General features: G+C 39.5%; 1 protein-coding gene across 50 annotated transcripts in view; it reads right to left on the bottom strand.

The window, feature by feature from the left end:
* MAP4K4 (mitogen-activated protein kinase kinase kinase kinase 4) overlaps positions 1–22,930 on the bottom strand; it is a 188,050-nt gene that overhangs the window by 85,069 nt on the left and 80,051 nt on the right. For all 50 annotated transcript variants that reach the window (XM_027622421.2, XM_027622424.2, XM_027622430.2 and 47 more), the window contains exon 3: positions 20,225–20,281. In XM_027622421.2, coding sequence (XP_027478222.1) covers positions 20,225–20,281 — 57 coding nt within the window. The remainder of the gene's footprint in view (positions 1–20,224; positions 20,282–22,930) is intronic.

The raw sequence follows: 22,930 nt of genomic DNA, 5'->3' as shown, positions 1-22,930 counted from the left end.
GGAAGCTTTTTCTCTCTCCTCCTATTTTCAGTGACAGCCTAGCTGGATACAGGATTCTTGGCTGCGTATTTTTCTCATTTAGTGCTCTGAATATATCATGCCAGTCCTTTCTGGCCTGCCAGTCTCTGTGGATAGGTCTGTGGCCAATCTAATGTTTCTACCATGGTAGGTTACAGACCTCTTGTCCAGAGCTGCTTTCAGGATTTTCTCTTTGTCTCTAAAACTTGTAAGTTTTACTACTAGATGTTGGGGTGCTGACCTATTTTTAATGATTTTGAGGGGGGTTCTCTGTGCCTCCTGGATTTTGATGCCTGTTTCCTTCCCCAAATTAGGGAAGTTCTCTGCTATAATTTGCTCCAATATACCTTCTGCCCCTCTCTTTCTTCTTCTTCTGGGATCCCAATTATTCTAATATTGTTTTGTCTTATGCTATCACTTATCTCTCAAATTCTGCCCTCGTGATCCAATAGTTGTTTATCTCTCTTTTACTCAGCTTCTTTATTCTCCATTTGGTCTTCTATATCACAAATTCTCTCTTCTGCCTCATTTATCCTAGCAGTTACAGCCTCCATTTTTTATTGCACCTCATTAATAGCCTTTTTGATGTCGACTTGGTTAGATTTTAGTTCTCTTATTTCTCCAGAAGGGGTTTCTCTAGTATCTTCCATGCTTTTTTCAAGCCCAGCTAGTATCTTTATAATCGTCATTCTGAACTCTAGTTCTGACATCTTACTAATGTCCATATTGATTAGGTCTCTGGCAGTCGGTACTGTCTCTTGTTCTTTTTTTTGAGGTGATTTCTTTCCATCTTGTCATTCTGTCCAGAGAAGAATAGATGAATGAGAGAACAAAATGCTAACAGGGTAACAATGTTCCCAGAAAAATATACACTAAACAAATCAGAAGAGACCTGAAACCGGGAGAAAAGAAAGGGAAAAAAGAAAAAAGAAAAAAAAAGAAAGAAAGAAAACGAAAAAGATAAAAAAAAAAAAAAGAATATGATAAAATATGATCAGGCTGTTGAATAGATCAGTGCCACACTAGATTTTGGGCGTATTAATAAGATTGATAAGCCCCTGGCCAGACTTATCAAAAAGAAAAGAGAAATGATCCAAATAAATAAAATCATGACTGAAAGAGGAGAGATCACCACTGACACCAAAGAAATACAAACAATAATAAGAACATATTACGAGCAACTATATGCCAGCAAATTAGATAATCTGGAAGAAATGGATGCGTTCCTAGAGATGTATAAACTACCAAAACTGAACCAAGAAGAAAGAGAAAACCTGAACAGACCTATATCCACTAAGGAAATTGAAGCAGTCATCAAAAATCTCCCAACAAACAAGAGCCCAGGGCCAGATGGCTTCCCAGGGGAATTCTACCAAACATTTAAAGAATTAATACCTATTCTTCGGAAACTGTTCCAAAAAATAGAAATGGAAGGAAAACTTCCAAACTCATTTTATGAGGCCAGCATTACTTTGATCCCAAAATCAGACAAAGGCCCCATCAAAAAGGAGAATTACAGACCAATATCCCTGATGACCATGGATGCAAAAATTCTCACCAAAATACTAGCCAATAGGATCCAACAGTACATTAAAAGGATTATTCACCACGACCAAATGGGATTTATCCCTGAGCTGCAAGGTTGGTTCAACATCTGCAAATCAATCAATGTGACAAAATACATTAATAAAAGAAAGAACAAGAACCATATGATCCTCTCAATAGATGCAGAAAAAGCATTTGACAAAGTACAGCATCCTTTCTTGATCCATACTCTTCAGAGGATAGGGATAGAGGGTACATACCTCAATATCATAAAAGCCATCTATGAAAAACCCACAGCGAATATCATTTTCAATGGGGAAAAACTGAGAGCTTTCCCCCTAAGGTGAGGCACATGGCAGGGATGTCCACTATCACCACTGCTATTCAACATAGTATTAGAAGTCCTAGCCACAGCAATCAGACAACAAAAAGAAATCAAAGGCATCCGAATCAGCAAAGAAGAAGTCAAACTCTCACTCTTTGCAGATGATATGATACTTTATGTGGAAAACCCAAAAGACTCCACCCCAAAACTGCTAGAACTCATACAGGAATTCAGTCAAGTGGCAGGATATAAAATCAATGCACAGAAATTGGTGGCATTTCTATACACCAACAACAAGACAGAAGAGAGAGAAATTAAGGAGTCTATCCCATTTACAATGGCACCCAAAACCATAAGATACCTAGGAATAAATCTAACCAAAGAGGCAAAGGATCTGTACTCAGAAAACTATAAAATACTCATGAAAGAAATGGAGGAAGACACAAAGAAATGGAAAAACGTTCCATGCTCACGGACTGGAAGAACAAATATTGTGAAGATGTCAATGCTACCTAGAGCAATCTACACATTCAATGCAATCCCTATCAAAATACCATCCATTTTTTCAAAGAAATGGAACAAATCATCCTAAAATTTATATGAAACCAGAAAAGACCCCGAATAGCCAGAGGAATGTTGAAAAAGGAAAGCAAAGCCGGCAGCATCACAATTCTGGACTTCCAGCTCTATTACAAAGCTGTCATCCTCAAGACAGTATGGTACTGGCACAAAAACAGACACATAGATCAATGGAACAGAATAGAGCCCAGAAATGGACCCTCAACTCTATGGTCAACTCATCTTTGACAAAGCAGGAAAGAATGTCCAATGGAAAAAAGACAGTCTCTTCAACAAATGGTGTTGGGAGAATTGGACAGCCACATGCAGAAGAATGAAACTGGACCATTTCCTTACACCACACACAAAAATAGATTCCAAATGGTTGAAAGACCTAAATGTGAGACAGGAGTCCATAACAATCCTAGAAGAGAACACAGGCAGCAACCTCTTCGACCTCAGCCGCAGCAACTTCTTCCTAGAAACATCGCCAAAGGCAAGGGAAGCAAGGGCAAAAAGGAACTACTGGGACTTTAAGATAAAAAGCTTTTGCACAGCAAAGGAAACAGTCAACAACACCAAAAGACAACTGACAGAATGGGAGAAGATATTTGCAAATGACATATCAGATAAAGGGCTAGTATCCAAAATCTATAAAGAACTTCTCAAACTCAACACCCAAAGAACAAATAATCCAGTCAAGAAATGGGCAGAAGACATGAACAGATATTTTTCCAAAGAAGACATCCAGATGGCCAACAGACACATGAAAAAGTGCTCAACATCGCTCGGCATCAGGGAAATCCAAGTCAAAACTTCAGTGAGATACCACCTCACACCAGTCAGAATGGCTAAAATTCACGTCAGGAAACGACAGATGTTGGCGGGGATGTGGAGAAAGGGGAACCCTCCTACACTGTTGGTGGGAATGCAAGCTGGTGCAACCACTCTGGAAAACAGTGTGGAGGTTCCACAAAAAGTTGAAAACAGAGGTACCCTACAACCCAGCAATTGCACTACTGGGTATTTACCCCAAAGATACAAATGTAGTGATTCGAAGGGGCACGTGTACCCCAATATTTATAGCAGCAATGTCCACAATAGCCAAACTATGGAAAAGAGCCAAGATGTCCATCAACAGATGAATGGATAAAGATGTGGTATATATGTACAATGGAATATTATGCAGCCATCAATACAAATGAAATCTTGTCATTTGCAACGACATGGATGGAACTAGAGGGTATTATGCTAAGCGAAATAAGTCAATCAGAGAAAGACATGTTATCATATGACCTCACTGATATGAGGACTTCTTAATCTCAGGAAACAGAGGGTTGCTAGAGTGGTGGGGGGTGGGAGGGATGCGGTGGCTGGGTAATGGACATTGGGGAGGATATGTGCAATGAAGGGGGGGAATTGGAGGGGGAGATGAACCATGAGAGACTATGGACTCTGAGAAACCCACTGAAGGTTCTGAGGGGAGGGGGTGGGGGGATGGGTTAGCCTGGTGATGGGTATTAAAGGGGGCACGTATTGAATGGAGCACTGGATGTTACATGTAAAGAATGAATCATGGAACACTACATCAAAAACTAATGATGTAATATATGGCGATTAACATAATAAAATAAAATTTAAAAAAAAGAGAAAAAAAATTTAAAGTTCTCTAAGGCTTGTAATCTTTAAAGAGAAACCTCAAAATCAACAGGGAAAAAAAGAAAGGTCTCTTGACTTAAGAGTCCAAAGTAAATAATGGGTTAATTTGGGGCTTGCTATACAGAGCTCAGATCCCCTCAGTGATTAATTTTAACTGAAGATAATAACATCCTTAATTCCTTGAGAGGAAAAAAAAAATCATAATATCTTAGAGATACATAATTCTGGAGAGCTTTGTGTTTTTAAATGGTTATCTGGAACTCTTCAGATACTATAAAAACAAGTGCCAATCCAGACAATAAGACTTCCCCACAAGTGCCAAGGCAAGGGCTAGAGAGGTTAACTGGTTACATATTAATTAAGTATATAAACTATAGTATATATAAATGTATAATATATAAGTAAGTAATTTAATATGCATGCATTTACTATCTCTATAAAGGAAAAACCCCACAGTGTTATTATGTAATCTTGCCTCAATATCCTCACTAAAGATGTACAGGAGCTGCTAAGAAATGCATCTCAGACACAGCAATCCTTGTGAGATTTGAATCAAACTAAATTCACTCTGTTTGGCCAAAACCTTCACTGCTGTTTTTGCTACCTATTATACCAAAATAGCCATTCCTTAAACTCAGAACGAAGGAAAGTAGCATGTATCCACTGGCACTGGACCAGATGATTTATAATTACATACTCAATAAGACAATGATACTTTGAATTCAATGAAATCTTCAAGTCTACAAAGAATGCCATCTTGAGTCACTTGTTGTGACTTTTATACTGAGTAAGGATACTTAGTATTATTCCATTATGCACCAAATAATTTTCATATAGTTGCAGATGAGAACTACATTCTTAGACCAGATGTTCTGGGTGCTGGTGCTGCCAAGCACACATGGAAACCCCACAGCTGTGACCATCAATCACAGACATGAGGTCACAGTCCAGCTTAGAGACAGGCTGGCAGCCGGCTATCTTCCCTCCATACAAATGAAGCAACAGATGCTGAAGACCGTATGTAAATAAATACAGAGACTAAACTACCTCAATTAAGCAACTGATGGAAGATTTGATTCAAGTATCAGCAGAAATACATAGAATCTATCGAAGAAGTTTAAAAATAGTACATTAGTTTCAAATAGTTAGGCTTTTCCTAAGTCATATACTGCTTCCTTTCCCTAACTCCAGTTTTCTTTATATTCAGATAAGTTAAAACAATAAAGATAATGACAAATACCTTGTCACTTATGGAGCAGCTATCAAGGAAAATGTATTGAGATTAAGTAACCATGTTGTACAGTGGCGATTCATCCCCACCTTTCAATATCTTCCAGGCCAGTGAGAAAAACAACTAAAAATAAAAAAGTGCTTCCAGCCGCACAGTATTATGAAGTTACTTAAACTAGCCTGTTCTGCAGTATTTTACAATCTAAAGGCCACACTGTCCCAACGAAGTATATGGACAGAAAAAGTAACCACTACATGAAAATAAAGAGTATATACGCACTATTAATAAGCTTAAAGACAGAAATGTATTGTGAGGCAGTGACTTAAGTTTATGTTTAAGATTGCGTAAGAGTAAAGTACTGATCTAAACTGTTTAGGAGAAATCTTCTTAGAATAAAAACAAACTTATTTTTAAACTAAATGTAGCCATATAAATAAACACACATGTTCAGCGGGAAGTTCCTTGAGTAATTAGCAGCAATAAGAAATAGCTTTAATCCACAAAAGATTGGAAACACACCAAAAAGTCATCTGTAGTGATCTTGTGGGGGGAGGCAGCAGCAGAGGGAAGGGGACAGGGGCAGGGTAAGGAAAAAGGTATTCCATCTTTCAATTTTCTAGACAGTACATTACTTTTAATGTTAGAAAAAGGGCCAGTTTATCATTTAAAAATAATTTTTTATATATAGGCACATATGTATATATCTAGCATATATATATATATAAAACTAGAAAAACATACATTAACATGTTAACAATAATTAAGCCAAGGCGACAGAATTATGAAATTTTTTCATCATTTTATTTGTTATTTTCTCTAGATTATCTACATTTCATAAACTAAAAAACAAAAACAATAGTCCAGAAGTCACTTAAATTTTTGTTTCGTTTTACTGAGCTATAATTTATATACCACAAATGTATCTAATTTATATACAATCTATTATAAAATTATAACTTAAATATAAACATATACTACTATCAGTATGCTAATCTTTTCTTAGAGGAAGGGGAGGATAACTTTTCATTTTCTTACCATTGAGAAGATAAGCATTACCAATAAAACTAAAAGGCCCCAAAGACCTTGAACTTCTAAGCTAACATGATGAGAGCAGTTAGGAAAACATTCACCATCTGTGATGACCTCAGCTCTACCTGCAGCAACATCAGCTATAAATTTGGCTGTATTCAAACCACAAGTGGGGCCATAGCCACCGGCTCCATGGGTTAAGAGGAAGATGCAGAGTCCTTGCATCTGTCTGCATGAAGCCAACAACCCTTCTCCATGAGGTCCCAGGCCACAACCCCTAACACACATTGCACCCATACCATACAGCACTCATCTTGAATTATTTCCTACTGGCAAAGTCAGGAGAAATGGAGATCTACTCCCCATCCACCTAGAGGGGAAAATAAAAACACACAGAGGAAAAGAACTAGAACTGGTGGTCACTAGACGTAAGGCAGTGGGGCTTATCTTGAAAATAACAACTCACTTTGCTGGAACTCACTTTGCTGGACTTCACTATGAAGATGCATCTTTGATCACAATGTTACCACCTTCCTGTCCCTTTTGTCTCTGGACTGACTAAATGATAATGGCAGTTACCTTACACACATACCCCCTATGAACCACGGTATCATTACAAACCACTTACACCAATATAGCAGGACACGATGTTGGTCTACTTACTCAAACTATCGTGAAGAAGTGCCCTGTTAGTTTAAAGAAAGTGAAGGGAAAAGATGAGAAAAGTCTGCTTGAACTGTGTGAGCAGTATCACTCCAATGTACCAAGTCACAAAGTAACCGAGTCCAATCACACCACAGTTCTCACAAAGACCCAGAGAGGCTGCTGCTTCACCCTGCAGGTCCAAATTTCAATCTCTTCTATCTTAACAGCCTTTTCTTCCTTTCCCCTTTGGAACAAAAACATCTGTGTAGTGATTTTCTTCTTCTATCTAAACAACTTAGGGAAGAACAAATAACCAGGGAATCTTTAGTTCTAGCCTCAGGCGGAAAAAAAAATCCAGCATCTTCAGTAAATGAACAAACGTGAGAGGAGACTGGATGTAGCGCAGGCACATTAAAAGTGAAACAGAGACAAAGAAAGTATCTGTCCACTCTTTTCTTATAAGAACACCTCCTCTCACTCACTCACTCACTCACAAGAGAAGTGATCACCAAGGGGGCTCATGGGAAGGTGATTCACCACCAGGAAATACATAATGACACATTCCCACATCCTAATAGTTACTGCTGTTAACAGTAACAGCTACTGCTGCACTCTTAATTATGACAGAATGTCACACCAAAGACTTTGTTGTTTTAATCATTCTTGTCCTTTAGAAATGAGGAGTAGACCCTGAGAGATTTCTCACCTGAAGATCCATGAGGGACCGATGTAGGGAGGGAGCTGGGCAGGGTAGGGTGGGGCAAGAACACAGGCTTGCTTGGAATTTTATGTTTGGTTTCATCTCCCTATCTTTATTTCACCCCAAACCTCCACCACCTTAAGGGAGGTGGGGAGGACATGCTCCAAGTGCAGCAAGGTCAGCAGAAAAGCCAACCAGCCTCACAAAGAGGATGAAAATTCAACAACAGTGTGACATCACTGCTAAGACCCAAGCCAAACAAGAATCCCCAAGGGCACGTATTAAAAAAACTCTTTGCTGAAGACTTGTGACAGTGGAAAAAGTTGTCTCCAGTGAAGACAGGAGTTCTCAAAGAAGTTCCTAAATAATACTTTATTTCCAGTCATCAAAAGTTAGCAACATTACCCACTCTTTCTCATGACTCTTGCAGTTAAGCAAATAATATTAAATCAGGAAAGAGGTTAAATATTTAATCATACCCAAACATGAGAAATGAAGTGAAAGTGTCCCTATAACATACACTTCAGCATCTCTTATCTATTAAAGGAGAAGTTCCTACACCGGATAAATTTCCTTCTATTTCTGCAGCAAGTCAATTCAGCACCTACTATGTGCAAAATGGTGCTAGGCTGCATGGCCAGCTCTAACACCCAACTGGAGAGATGAATTCACTTGGAAGCTAGTGAGACACAACAGAATACTAAAAGAAATGAAAATAAATAAACTAGCAACATGAATGGATCTCACAAACATAATGTTAAGTGAAAGAAGCCAGACCTAACGTGCCGTATGGTTCCATTTATATCAAGTACAAACACAAGCAAAAATAATTTCTCATGTTAGAACTCAGGATACTGCTTATTCTTGGCGGGGGAGGAATTACTGACTGAAAGGGGGCACCAGGGGCACTCCTAGGGAGCTAGCAATGTTCTGTTTCTTGATCTAGTTGCTGGTTCATGAGTGGATGTGTTCACATTTTGGAAATTCACTGAACTTATAATGTATGCCTTTTTCTGTATTCATGTTATACTTCACATACAGACAAGGCAAGTAGACACAGTTACCCTTGAGAGAAGTGGCTTCTTCCAAACCTTTTCAAACCTGAAAACACATTGCTACAGCACAGGTATAGTAAGGAGAAAGAAAAAAGGTATCTGAGAATGTCCAGATAAAAGAAACAAGATAAAAACTGGCATGGGTTCAGAGCCCCCAGACACCGTGACAACCACTGGATCACAGATCACAGGAGCAGTCCAGGTTCAGAGGCAGGTTTACACCTACTCAGGGCTTGCGCTCTGTGTCAGAGTGGGAGACCAATTAGCAGCAGTGAGTACAAGGGAGAGGAGCCAACAGGTCAATTTCTTTCACCTCACCATGGCTTTGAATAGAAGCTGAACAATTATAATGATCCTAAAGATCACTGAAAACCTCTAACACATACTGAATAAATATAATGCCCAAGGTTCAAAGGGACAAATCTGAATCTGTAAAAGTGAACAATTAAAACAAACACAAGTTTTGGGGTAGGATTACAGTTATAATCTAGGTTTGTCATGCCACATCAGCGTGTAGAGTTAAAAATCTAGGCGACAGAGCCTCATCTGTAGCACAGCCGAGCTGTCATGCGGAGTAATAGGAAGAGAGGGTGCTCTCTCAGGGTCTGCTCTTGCACCAAAGGACAGCTTTCCTACCTTGGGGTAGAGAGAACTTAGCTTCCTGCACTGCTTCAAGGCCATGTATGGATTAGTAGTGCACCCACAATATTGCAGCTGTGGAAGCTAAAAACTTAGCCAAACAACTAGCTGTTTCTCTAATCTTACTTTAGATCATTCCCACTAAAGTCAACACTCTTTTCTATAGGGTAAGTACAAAAGTCAGAATAATTAGAAGATAGGCATTCTGTCACTAGAGATTTCTCACTTTTCTTTTCTCGGGATATGATGCTGAAGGGAAGGGAGGCAGTGAGCTTTCTCCAGTTAAACAAAGCTTTTATTCTAAAAGCTCTTTTGTTGTCATAGCAACTTAAGACATTGTATGTTCTTACTGTGGATTTTCACTGGACACTGACAAGAGTAAGAAAACAAGCAATTCCAGTAAGTTTTATTATACAGGCATTTTAGTTTAGTCTATGAATTTATACTCAGGGCCTATAAAAAGAATTTCAATTGGAAAGCAGCTATTGGAATTAAATTTAGAAAAACATGGCTGGGGACGTTGAGGAGGTCCTTTTAAAAAAGGGTTACCAGGGGCGCCTGGGTGGCTCAGTCAGTTGGGCATTTGCCTTCGGCTCAGGTCATAATCCCAGGGTCTTGGGATCAAGCCCCGCACCGGGCTACCTGCTCAGCAGAGAGCCTGCTTCTCCCTCTCCCTCTGTCTGCTGCTCTGCCTACTTGTGCTCGCTCTCTCTCTCTGTGTCAAATAAATAAATAAAATCTTTAAAAAAAAAAAAAAAGACTATAGAAAAGGGTTACCATTTTAAAAGGTGAAGTGTTTCAAATGGAATGCGCACAGGATATTTGAAATCTGTTCTTTCCAATTGTACTGCTTCACCATTTTACCACATCTCAAAGGGTGTATCAGGATATATAATTAAAAGTTTAATTTTCAAATAGTTTCATAAACAAAAGCATATGTGTTCACACACACTCATACAAAACCATTAACCAACTATATATAACTATATATATATAACTATATATATATAACTATATATATATAACTATATATATAACTATATATATATAACTATATATATATAACTATATATATAACTATATATATATAACTATATATATATAACTATATATATAACTATATATATATAACTATATATATATAACTATATATATATAACTATATATATATAACTATATATATATAACTATATATATATATATATAGGCTTTGGGTTCTTCACATAGAAAAAGAAAGAAGGGACACTCTGGTAGATTTCTAATGTGTCCTAGAACTGACATTATTCATTCACTCAACAAACTTTCATGAAATGCCTTCTATATATGCCAGGCACTGAATTGGTGCTTGGGATGATGCATCGCTGAGATTAATGGTTAATGTATAACATCCATGATTATTTGTAGTATTTTTTATTACAAAGATTGAGAATGCTATAAAACAGAATCGTATCTTCAAAGTCTTCTGTGGTAACAATATATTACTATAATTTTCTTGGACAGTGAAACAATACTGCATATCTATTATAAGCTTCTCCAAGTGTCCACCAAAAATAGACCATCCTATACAATTCATCAAAGATCTGAGTACCTACAACTTACAAGGCACTGCAACTTGTTATTTGCTACTGTGTTAGAACCCAACTACAGAACACCACTATGCTATGCTCCTAATGTGAACCAGGAGATATCATAGTGCAATGAAAGGAAGACTGGGATGCTGTTTTGGCAACAAGCTATGAAACTTTGGGCAGACTGCCTTTGTCATCCATAAGTAAAATGAAGGCTTTTCAACATGAAAAACATAAAATATCTGAGGTATATAGCTGACTTAGTTTTAATCTTTCTTTGCTTATTTACTTATTAAATAGATAAGTAGAAGACTTTTGATATTATGTAAAATCCAGTTACATTCTTAAGTTAAAATGAACCCAAAATAGAAATATATTCCATTAATCTAAAATAGAAATACATTCTATCTCTGCCAAAAAAAAACAAAACTAATCCTTTAAAAAATTTCACTATCATATCACCAGCAGCATAGTTATTTTTAAAACACTTCAACAGGTACCTATTTCTTGAGAAGTTCAACCTTCACCCTTCATATTACTTTGGGAAAAGAAGGATAGATGGATTCAGAAGAAAGAGGAACAAGCTTTACAATCAGAAAAGCTTGGAAACGAGTCCCAGGCTTTGTTCTTTCTTTCTAAAAAGAGGGATGCTTTCTGTCTCAAAGTCTGCTGTGTGAATTCAAGCAAGTGCCTGTACCATACCATATGTGATGGCTGGCACAAGTCCTTAAAAACATGTATTAGTTCACTTCATGCACTCTATACTTTCCCAGTCAGTAGATCTTCTTCATCACTTTATTTTTTTTAAAGATTTTATTTATTCTTTTGAGACACAGAGATACAGAGAGAGAGAGAGAGAGCATGAGCAGGGAGAGAGGCAGAGGGAGAAGCAGGCTTCCCGCTGAGCCAGGATCATGACCTGAGCCGAAGGCAGACGTTTAACCATCTGAGCCACCCAGGCGTCCCTTCTTCATCACTTTAGATGAATTCTAATATCTAGGAAATTTTTTTTATAAAAAGAAAATATTAGAAATAGCATAATCCTTAACTCTGGCTTATTTGTATAAGGTTGTTTATTTATCTTATTCTATACCAGGTATTCTCATTTTTTTTAATTTTATTTCATTATGTATATACCAGGTATTCTCAATTGGAGTGATATCATCCCCCTCTCCAACAGGGATGAAAAGTAGTTGGAGGTGGAGGAAAAAACTTATCACTTTTATGTATAGAGCATAAAGATATACATACAGAACATGAACAGATATACACACATTTTAAAATTCCATAAGGAGTGATTAGGAAAAAATATTTTCAAAGGCTAATTCTTAGGGAGGTGATAATGAAAATAAGGCTGAGAAATACTGCTATATTTTTTGAGGATACAGTAGAATTGTTAGTTCTCAAAATCACTATCATACTTTTTAATTAAAATAAATCAAAATTTAGTCAATTTCTTTAAGAGCTTTTCTTCAAGGACTTGTACCAATATTAAAATAATAATAATGGGCACCTGGGTGGCTCAGTCCGTTAAGCGACTGCCTTCGGCTCAGGTCATGATCCTGGAGTCCCAGGATCGAGTCCCGCATCGGGCTCCCTGCTTGGCAGGGAGTCTGCTTCTCCCTCTGACCCTCCCACCTCTTGTGCTCTCTCTCTCTCTCTCAAATAAATAAAATCTTAATAATAATAATAATAATAATAATAAAAGAGGTCCAACTTGTACAACTTCTGATCTTTATAAAAAAGCTGACTAAGGTAAACAACCCTATTAAGGAATTGCAATCTAAGATCAAGATCATTTAAATTAAGTTAGAAGTTATCAAAGGTAAGAAAATGCCAGATAGGGAAATTTGGCATCACATAAACTTGGCACATCAGTTTCTGTCTCAGGCGCAAAAAGAGAGAAGGTAGTTTGTTAAGAAAGGTAAAAAAGAGAAAACAAGGACAGACAGACTATTTGGGGCAGGGGTGGGGAGAGGCGGAGGAGGGCACCCAACTGCTATGAAAACTGACAGCTGCACACGCAGCCTCACGGGTACACAGCCGGCTTCTCCTGACAACCCTCAGTGGTGCTGTGGTGAGTGGGCCAGAGCCACGGAAGGGCAGGGACCAAGAGCCAGCAGCTGCCTGAAAGGGAAGAAGCCAGTACCATGCTAGAAGGCCTGAAGCATTTCACTGGTCTCTGAGGAACAACAGGTCCTACAGTCCACAGAGATTGCTCCCTCCCTTCCTTTTGTTCTTATTTTTAGTCTAGACAAGAACAGCACATTCATTATATTATGCTCCCCTCCAAATGAAAAGAGATAAAATTGTGAAGGCTGACAGGGCCTTGCTTTGTCACTAGAGTAAGTTTGTTTTGCTCCCTATTGTCAGAGAACAAGTTCTGAAAAGCAAGAAATTTGTCCTCCTCCTCTTCCATGGACCTAGCTCAGATGGTGCTCAAACACTGTCTCCCAGATGTGATGTACACTGCTTAGCAATGGGCCCCTTCTGTGGCTCCTGACTCTCCAGTTTGATGATGGGCAGAGGCTAGGTTTTTACTGGCTGTTCCAGGCAAGACCGTATTTTTACATAACTTTTATTCTCACATCCCTAGGAACACAGTGCAAGGAATACGAAGGGTACTCAATAAAATAAACTGGCTGGCTTCCTGCACCCCAACGAGCATCAGGCCCAGCATCTTCCCTTCCTCCAAGGAATATGCCACGATTACCAACCACAAACATTTTGGTCCTAAGACTTAAAAAAAAAAGTCTGCTCCGGCTGATTTGTTAAAAACAAACTTTAGAAAGGAGAAAAATGGTCAAGACTCATCCAATCTTTAAGGTCCAGATCAAATCAGTTCTACTTAGAACCTAATTTTTGAAACTGTTAATACTTTCAAAGGCTCATTCAATTGAGAATCAAAGATCTGGGTTCTAATCCCTGTAATCTAACTAGCAATGTAATCCTGAGCAAGAATTCTTCACTCAGAGGCTTCTTTCCTAAGCTTCCACTAAAGTAAGGGTTTTCAAACTTGAGTGTACAGCAGAATCCCCAAGAGGGGGATTGCTGGGCCCTAGCCCCAACCCAGAATTTCTGATGCAGTAGTCTGGGTGGAACCTGAGACACTGCATTTCTAACAAGTTCCCAAGTACTGGTGCAGGTCCAGAAACTATACTTAGAGAATCTATTTTAACCCCATCCCATGCCAAAACAGCCAAGTGGAGAAAAGACTATGGGACTGGCCAGAAGACTGGAGTGGATGCAACTCTCCCACTCCATGGTGATGAACTGCAACGAAACATCATTCCACAGAGCACCATTTCATCTCAGTTTGACATGAAACACCACATACTAAGTTTGCCTTTGTTCTCTCCGCATCACCCCAAGAAATGTTTAGCCCTATGTTGCCCAAAGCAATGACAAACACAAATCAGGACACTGAAACTGCATGGCAATACTTGGGAATGAGGTAGGTCCATCATCCAGATGACCTAGACTAAGCTTTTTAAAAACTGTTTATCAAAATGCGTATCTTTTTATACAGTTTGACTTTGAACAATGTAAGTGATTTACACATTTGAAAATTAAATTTAATCCGGAGAAAAAGCAAGCCCTACAAATGACTCAACAGAAACTGAACCAAGCTGCATAACAAATTTATGAACCATGAAGAGAAAGGAATTATTTCAAGTAACTTCTGAGCATAGCATTCTGACTATAAATCCTTAAGAGGTATATTCTAAGGACAAACACTTCAGAGAAAAAGCATTCAGATATTGGTTTCTAAATATATTTCCCACTAAAAGGAACTAAGGCTCCTGAGCAGAAGAGATTCCAAATTCTGGCCAGTGAGCTTCAAATACCTACTTGTGCCAGAAAACACAGAAGTACTCAAAACTAAAGGAGTCCTGTCAAAGGGTATGGATTAGCTCCCATGGCCAGATGAGGCACAATTTGATTAAGTAAGTAGTAATAGCTTTAACTGATGGAAACACATTGAATAAATAGAATTGTCCATGAAAAAGAGAGAAAACAAAGAAGGGTGGTATTAGGTAAGGAAATTCTTCTTTATAGACCAATGCTAACTAATATAGAGAACAGAATCTAAAAGTCATCATTTCACCATAATAACTGAATCAGGGAAGCATCACCAAATGAATGCCAAAACAGTTAGTTAAAAAGTTGTTGGTGAGCAGAATATTCACACAGTGCCAAAGTATCACCCTGGAGACTGTTTACAAAGTACGAAGCTAACAGTGCATCCTGAGAGAGGAGAGCTCTAGCAGCTTCCTCTTTAATCAAAGACTGAAGTTGGCTTTACTAATAGTGAGACAACTAGAAAGGCTGTACCTCCTGATGTGATACAACAAGAAGGATCTAATACCACGAATGAGGCATTCTTGCCAACACACACACACACACACACACACACACACAATCTAATCAAGAGTCTAATCAAGCCTCCCAACCTAATTTCCAGTTTCCAGGAAATGTAGGAGGGAGCGACTAGTTAAAACACAACACAAGGAAACAGTCAAATCCAGAATGTGGGATATTTTACAAAACAACTGGCTGGATTCTTCCAAAAGTCAATTTCTTAAAAATGAAATAGACGAGGGGAGGGGAGCACAGGGGAGGGAAGGGAAGGGAAGGGAAGGGCCAGGAGGACAGATAGGAACTGATCTAGACAAAAAGTGAGTCAAAAGATAACCAAATATAATGCACAAGCCTTGGCACATTTGAGGGTATCTGAATATAGACTGAACATCAGGCGAAATTCTGTAAGCATTAATTCTTCTAGTTGTCATTATGATTATGTAGAAGACCGTATTTTAAGAGAAGCACACTCATACAAGTGAAGGGTCATGATGGTGCCACAATAATACACATATAACATACACAAAATATTAACAACTGTTGAATCTAAGCAAGGGATAGAGCGTGTTCATTCCTTCAACAGTTCTGTAATTATGAACATTTTCATAGTAAAAAGTTCGGGGGAAATTATTAAAATGAAAACATAAAATTTAATTCTTGGGAGATAAATCTTACTCTTGAGAGTTTATGGACCCCAAGTTGAGAATTATTCATGTAAGTTAATTTATCTTCTTACCTTCCACAGCATTAACTCAAAGTAATGGGATATCCCAAAACTATAAGAAACAAACTATTAGCCCCTCACGTTAAGACACAAGGACTGAAAGGAAGGAATTTATCAAGAATCCAAACAACCACTTCAATCAAGTTTCCCTGAAAACACATCAAAAACATATACACACAGGAGTGCATGTCCAACCAGGGAAATCTGAACAAACTCTATGGGCTGAATCTGGGCCAAGCGCCGGTGGCCTGCACTGTCTGAAACAATGCTGGCAGACGTGCATAATGGTGCAGGCTTATTCGCTATAATCGAACATCAGAGTATGGGTCAAATCCTTAACTTGTTAAGAGCAACTGTTTGCTTTGCTTGATTTTGGGCAAGGGCCTCAGTTATGAAGATGCTACCACTGCAGACAACTGGGTGCAGGGTACATGAGATCCGCCCCCCCGTGTATAATTTTCTGCAAATTCTTTGAATCTATAATTATTTCAAAAACAAAAACACCACATTATAGATCTCATGTCCTGGTCTTCTCCAGTTTGAACATATCCTTAACCTGCTCCTTAAACCCTTTCCCACAACCAATCTGATAAATGACAAGCTTTCTTTAAAAATAGCTCTTCAAAATCCTAAAGATAGTCAATTCTTAAAACTATCAAAGTCTGAGAAGACAAACAAAGAGATCCTACATCTCTTGCAAATAAACGCCGCCCGTCTAGACTACTCACTTCTCTACATAGTACCTTTACTTCACCCAGGGTGAAATATGAATTTTCAGTTGGCTCCGTTTTCCAGGATCACAAAATCAAGTACAGAGGTGATGAGGACTCGGTGCAGCCAGCCTAGAGCACATTCATTCAGGGATGCCAACAGCTGACAGCTGGGGAGAAGGGCAGCCATGCCATTTACCTCCCCACGTCTGCTGCTTTTCTGGCCTTCTGAGCCCGAGGAATAACTAGAAGGCTGGTAACTGCCCCTCAATTTCATCTAAGAAAGAGGCTCAAGAGTCAGGACACGTCTGTGATTTTTCCGAAGAATAAGCATTCACACTTTTTGCTCCTGAGAAGAAACTGAGTGGAATTCAGGAACCATACAGAATCCTCCTCTCATCAATAGGACCACTCCAACAGCCCCTTCTGCTGGAGCTGAAACCAGAAACATCAGCCGCAAATTTCCCCTCATGCCAGCCTGCTTCCCTCCTGCTCCCAGATCCGCCCCCCCCCCCAGGGCCAATGCCTAAAATTTGGCAAGAGCTTGGAGGCCCTTGAAGTGAGGGGTGGCAAGGACATGTTTTCCAGGGTACCAGCTGCACAATATCCTCTCTCCATAAGCAACACTTGCTCTGGGGCCTGAATGTGCCCCCAAGTTACAGCACAGAAGTTACTCTGTAGAAGGGTCACTGTAAGAAAACAGCACACAAGAAACATTACTGAGAGGCCAATACGGTAAACGGCTGATTGGGTTTGTATTTGTTCTGAAGACTCACCATCTGGTTTTCATTTTACCTGCACACATGGGTTTTGCATAATTATTTTTAAAGGAGTCCTGAAAATGCATTTGTCCAACATTGCCTGATTTTGCAGGCAAGGAAAAACCTTTCGTATACAACTCAACAAAAGTGGAATACAAAAGCATCTATCACACATGTAGATATGTATTTCATAGCTATGCTCCTAGAAAGATAATTAAAAGTAAATAAACCAAAGCAACAGCGGTTACTGTAACGTAGCAGTATAAAGATTTAATTTTTAAAAATATTTTCCTCTAGGGGCGCCTGGGTGGCTCAGTCCTTCAGCATCTGCCTTCGGCTCAGGTCATGATCCCAGATACTGGGATCGAGCCCCGCATCGGGCTCCCTGCTCAGCGGGAAGCCTGCTCTTCCCTCTCCCACTCCCCTTGCTTGTGTTCCCTCTCTCGCTGTGTCTGTCAAATAAATAATAAATTAAAAAATATATCTTTTCCTCTCTCTTACACTTTTTTTTAAGCAGTGATTATATACTGCACAGTTATCATGAGAGCTGGGCTTAGGGGAAGAGGGTCACTCTGGAGAAGACAAACCTCGTTCAGATTCCATTTGAGATGTGGAAGGGAGCACAGCCTGGCTGGTGACAAAAGCTCTGTCAGCCAGGACAGCACAGGCTGAAGTGAGAAAAGAAATGCAACTCTCAGGGCGCCTGGGTGGCTCAGTTGGTTAAGCGTCTGACTCTTGATTTGGGCTCAGTTCACAGTCTCAGGGTCCTGGGATCGAGCTCTGCAGCGGCTCCGTGCACAGCAGGGAGTCTGCTTGAGATTCTCTCAACCTCTGCTTCCCCGCTCCCCCCCCAACCCGGCTCACGTGTGTACTCGCACTCTCCCTCTTTCTCTCAATCAATAAGGAAAGAAAGAAAGAAAAAAAAAGGAATGCAACTCTCAGAACTTCCAGATGCTTCATAAAATTCCAAAAGCTTACATTTAAAATGATGCCCAGTCTGCTAATAAACAAGTCAGGAAGTGTGTTAATAAATGCCAAAGAACACAGGCTCCAGCTACACCATTTCCCACTGTGGCACCAGCACCATGCACGGTGGCAGGAATGGAGGCTTGAGAGGAACATGCCATCCATCATCCCATTCATGGAGGGCGCTTCAGAAATAACCTATTGTATTTAAATCACAGTTAAGTTACAATTTTTGTTCCTTAACCACTCTTTAAAATAATCTTAAAAATAATATTTAACTGGAAAGCATCCAATTTCCCCGAGTTGTACACCAAGATAAGGTGACTATAAGGTGACAGAATAGTCCATTATCTCAGTAGGTTACAAGAATCTTTAGGCCATTCAACCAAGCAATGGGTCCCTTTTCATTATAAAGTCTCCAGGATTCTCTTTGGCAGAAAAAAAAAAGAACAGCCATCTCATAAAATGTCCCGTCTTCAAATATTTGTATAAAGTTCTATCATTTGTCCCGTAGTCGATAGGTAACAATGTTTTCTAATTCTTACTAACAAATATGCACACTGGAGATGAGCATGTTCTTAGAGACCAAGGGGAGAATAGGACGGAGAAGGAAACCTCTCTAGAATGCTCAACTGCACACCTGATACCGGTTTAGCCATTATTTCCCTAGACCAACCCCAGATTTGGGGTAGACTATGGCTTGATTTAAAGATATCCCAAATCAGGGCACCTGGGTGGCTCAGTCGGTTAAGTGTCCAACTGTTGATTTTGGCTCAAGTCATGATCTCTGGGTTGTGATATCGAGCCACTGCTTGAGATTCTCACCCTCTCCCTTTGCCCCTCCCCTGCCCCCTGCACAAGGGTGCTCATGAGCTCTCTAAGAAAAATAAAAAAAAATTTAAAAAAGATATCCCAGATCCCCATGGCTGCTTGCTAACTCGCTCTAAAATCTGTGATATATCATGGTAAATCTTATTCATAATTAGGCAAGTTAGAAGCAACCATGAGAATAAAAAGTAAAATTTCAGATAAAAATAAAGTAAAATGGATTTCATTCACTACAGTCCATGGTTATCTTTAAAAAGTTAAGTATGGACTTCAGGAACATATACACTTACTTTTGTGTGAGTTAACCTCTCCTCTTTCCCATCTAAAGCTACAGAGTAAATCCTCATGTGACCATTTCAAGAACTATTTTTTGCTACTAAATTTTGCCAACAATCTGCTCAGCATTCTAGCAGATGTTTCTGTTTTCAAACCTCTGGGAACTGGGCTGGATCTGTTTTCTTTCCCCATGTTAAAAATAAAAGAAATGGCCCAAATGTGGCCTAATACCCTAGAGAAGCTTTTCCCCATCCCACACCCCCCGATCTCCCTATTCATGTGACCTCCATGATCCCTTCTCAAATTTTTTCTTTTCCATTAGAGAAGATGTTTCCAATTATGGTCCATTAAGTAGCCAAGGATGACATCACTCAGTTTTTCTGTTTGTTTGTTTTTCTGTTTTTTAAAGAAAATGCTACTGATTTCTAGTTACTTGGGGACCATCTGCAACAATTTAAGCCAACTAGTCTGCTGGACCTTATGAACCCACCATGTCACAGGGGGGCAATTTGTTCAAGATCAATTCTACAAACAGAACAATATTATTAAATTGGGGTTTGAGGGACAGGAGGATCTTGTCTTTTATATAATGATTTCTTTAAAATTATCTGTGACCCAACCTTACCTCAGTGACATCCATAACTTTGATGGCCGCCAGCTGACCTGTTTTAACATGTCGACCCTGAAAAATAGAAAAGAAAGATAATTGGCATCACTGTTTTGCATGATCATTAGAACAGGATGGCTTAAGTTTCAATAAATTATCTCTTTTGTACTTTTTCCCAAAAGTGATGATGAAATAGTCCCGTGCTCTCCAGTAGAACAGTATGGGTTGTTAATACCAGTGAACCCCACTTAATAAACAAAACTAGTAATAGAGCCAATGAGTTTTGATAAAGTATCAATTTCTTTCTTTCTCAGGTTCAATTTGCATATCATTACCTCTCAACCTAAGCAACTTAACTAATATTTTCCTCTATACATCAAGTTGACCACATTTTCTTTCTTAACATTCTGCGTGAATGAAATGACCCAAAAAAGCCTCTTGCTATTTATTTTCAGGAATGGATAGCAGTCATTTTTCCCTAGTGTACTCCCAAGACCCATTACTTGATTTTACAAAAGTTATACTGACAGTCTTCTTTGAAGCTTTCCTGCAGTCCCAAGGTAGGGAAGTTGGAGAATAATTACCCAGAATAAGGGAGTGTACAAAGAGACAGGGATGATGCAGAAAGAGAGAGAGACTTCTTACAGTGACAGTATAATTCCTGACCTAGGACCTAAAACTCATTATCTATCCCTGGGCATTTCAAACCAATGTGAGGTCAATCTCTCACCCAGATGAACAGGATTACATTTAATTCCTGTCAGCCCTGCATCTCTCCATCCAGTCTTTGCAGTGCTCTGCTGGCCATTCCTCAAGCGAGTAACATAGAGCTACCCAGATCTCCTGGGCTTGATCTACCCCAGGACTTTGTGGACAATGGTCCTTTTTCACCAAATGTCAAACAGAAAGAACATCACCATATCTCCCAAGAGCCTCCTGCCTCGCTTGTGGTCTCATGATGAACAGTTATGAACTTCAGAACTTGAAATCTGAGGAAAGCTCTTCATTTAGTCTGGGAAGCTTACCCGGAAACTCAAGTTACATCTAGGACAAAACAACTTCATGAAAATGACACTGTATTACAATCACATCTCAACTGTATGAGGTCACGGTGGCATGGAGTCCTGCAATGGCCCAGCAGCTCACGAGCAGGAACTACACAACAAAGTAACATACAAGTAACCAGGACAAATAAAATCCATGGGCCAAGAACCTCATCCCAACTCTCACAACCCACAGATACCACCACCTGCCTCTAAAGTGAACTACCTTCCTCGTCTTCAAAAGTGCTTCCGTGTAAGTGGGGGCACCACCTCCCACAACACACACACCTGCAGTTTAGACAGTTTCAAGTTCTGCTTCTGATGGGAGCAGGCTTGTCCCACATTGGTCCATGGCCCAAGGAACTGCCTCCTGCCCTGTCAGCTATTTCCCAGCTACCATTCCACAAGCATGCTTTTCCAGCATGGCCAGCCTCAGCAGATCTGAACTGTCCCCTCAACTGTGGCTTCAGTACTCCATCATCACACCTTCCCCAACATCGTCACACAGCCCTGCTGAACAGTCTGGCACTCTTTCTGCATTCACAGCTGAGTAACCCATAATCCTGAAAGAAAATGCTTCCCTGTATGTGTGTTACCATACAGCACACAAAATGATCTAAGAAGCCATTTGACATCTACAGAAGCTCCACCTCAGAGACGCACAGAATGGAATACAACTGTGTGTCAGGAAAGTAGTAATTTATAAATGTTATATGGGCTCCCATATTTCTGATTCTACTGCCATTTTTTACTACCTGTCTGTCCAAGAGTCAGTATCTTTTCATAATGCCCACTCCTGAATCACTCATTCAAAATTTTTGCCTATGTGTGTTTTGGATCTGTAACCTCAGCCTTTTTAAGCTTTGTAACCCCCAGCTCTGTACTAAGCACTAATACACAGGAAACTGAGCTGTCCTTCATGTCATGGGCATTGGCAGGATCCTAAAGCTACAGGATAGTGACCCAGAGCGTGGACTCCAGCATCAAGACCGTGTCCACACTTCATGTCCTCCACTTGGTAACATAACAGTGCCTCAGCCTCCTATCTGTACGACGGTGCCCACTGCACTCACAGGTCTATCATGAAGAATAACTACGATGCAATGAGCAGTGCAGTACACACGATCAATGATAAATAAATTAATAAATATGGCAATAAAATACAACTGGACCTTGTTTCCCTGAACTGAAGATAGAAAATTAATTTATTAGCATAGTATCAAAACAACTCCCATGACTATGACTGGTTAACAGAACCATGAAGCCAAATTACGATTTCCTTAAATCCAAGAGCAAAGAGGAGAACGTAAGAGAACAGAGTACTAGGTAACCTTCCAGTGCTTTCTATATAAGAGACACAAAGATCATCTATCTCCATAGCATCCAGGCAGCCCTCAAAACTGGAAACACATACTGATTACTCTTCCTGCAGTGGGGTTCTTTCCAAATTACTAAAGCAAATTCCTTGCTGACAGAACCAAATGATGAGAGAAAATGTCACAAGAGTTGCCCCCCAGCTTTTGTTCTTTTTAAAGAAATAAATAGCACTGCGCTGGGAATGTGTTAGGGGAGGTGTGGGGGAGGGGAAGGTCTTCTGAGTATCTGATATGGTAACTTAAGATCCTTACAGATGAAGAAAATCCGTGGGCCTATGGAAAAAACCACTCCAGATGTTTATGTA

The sequence above is a fragment of the Zalophus californianus genome, chromosome 8 (assembly GCF_009762305.2).
Source record: "Zalophus californianus isolate mZalCal1 chromosome 8, mZalCal1.pri.v2, whole genome shotgun sequence".
Classification (NCBI taxonomy): domain Eukaryota; kingdom Metazoa; phylum Chordata; class Mammalia; order Carnivora; family Otariidae; genus Zalophus; species Zalophus californianus.
This window is presented reverse-complemented; position numbering and strand designations above follow the sequence as displayed.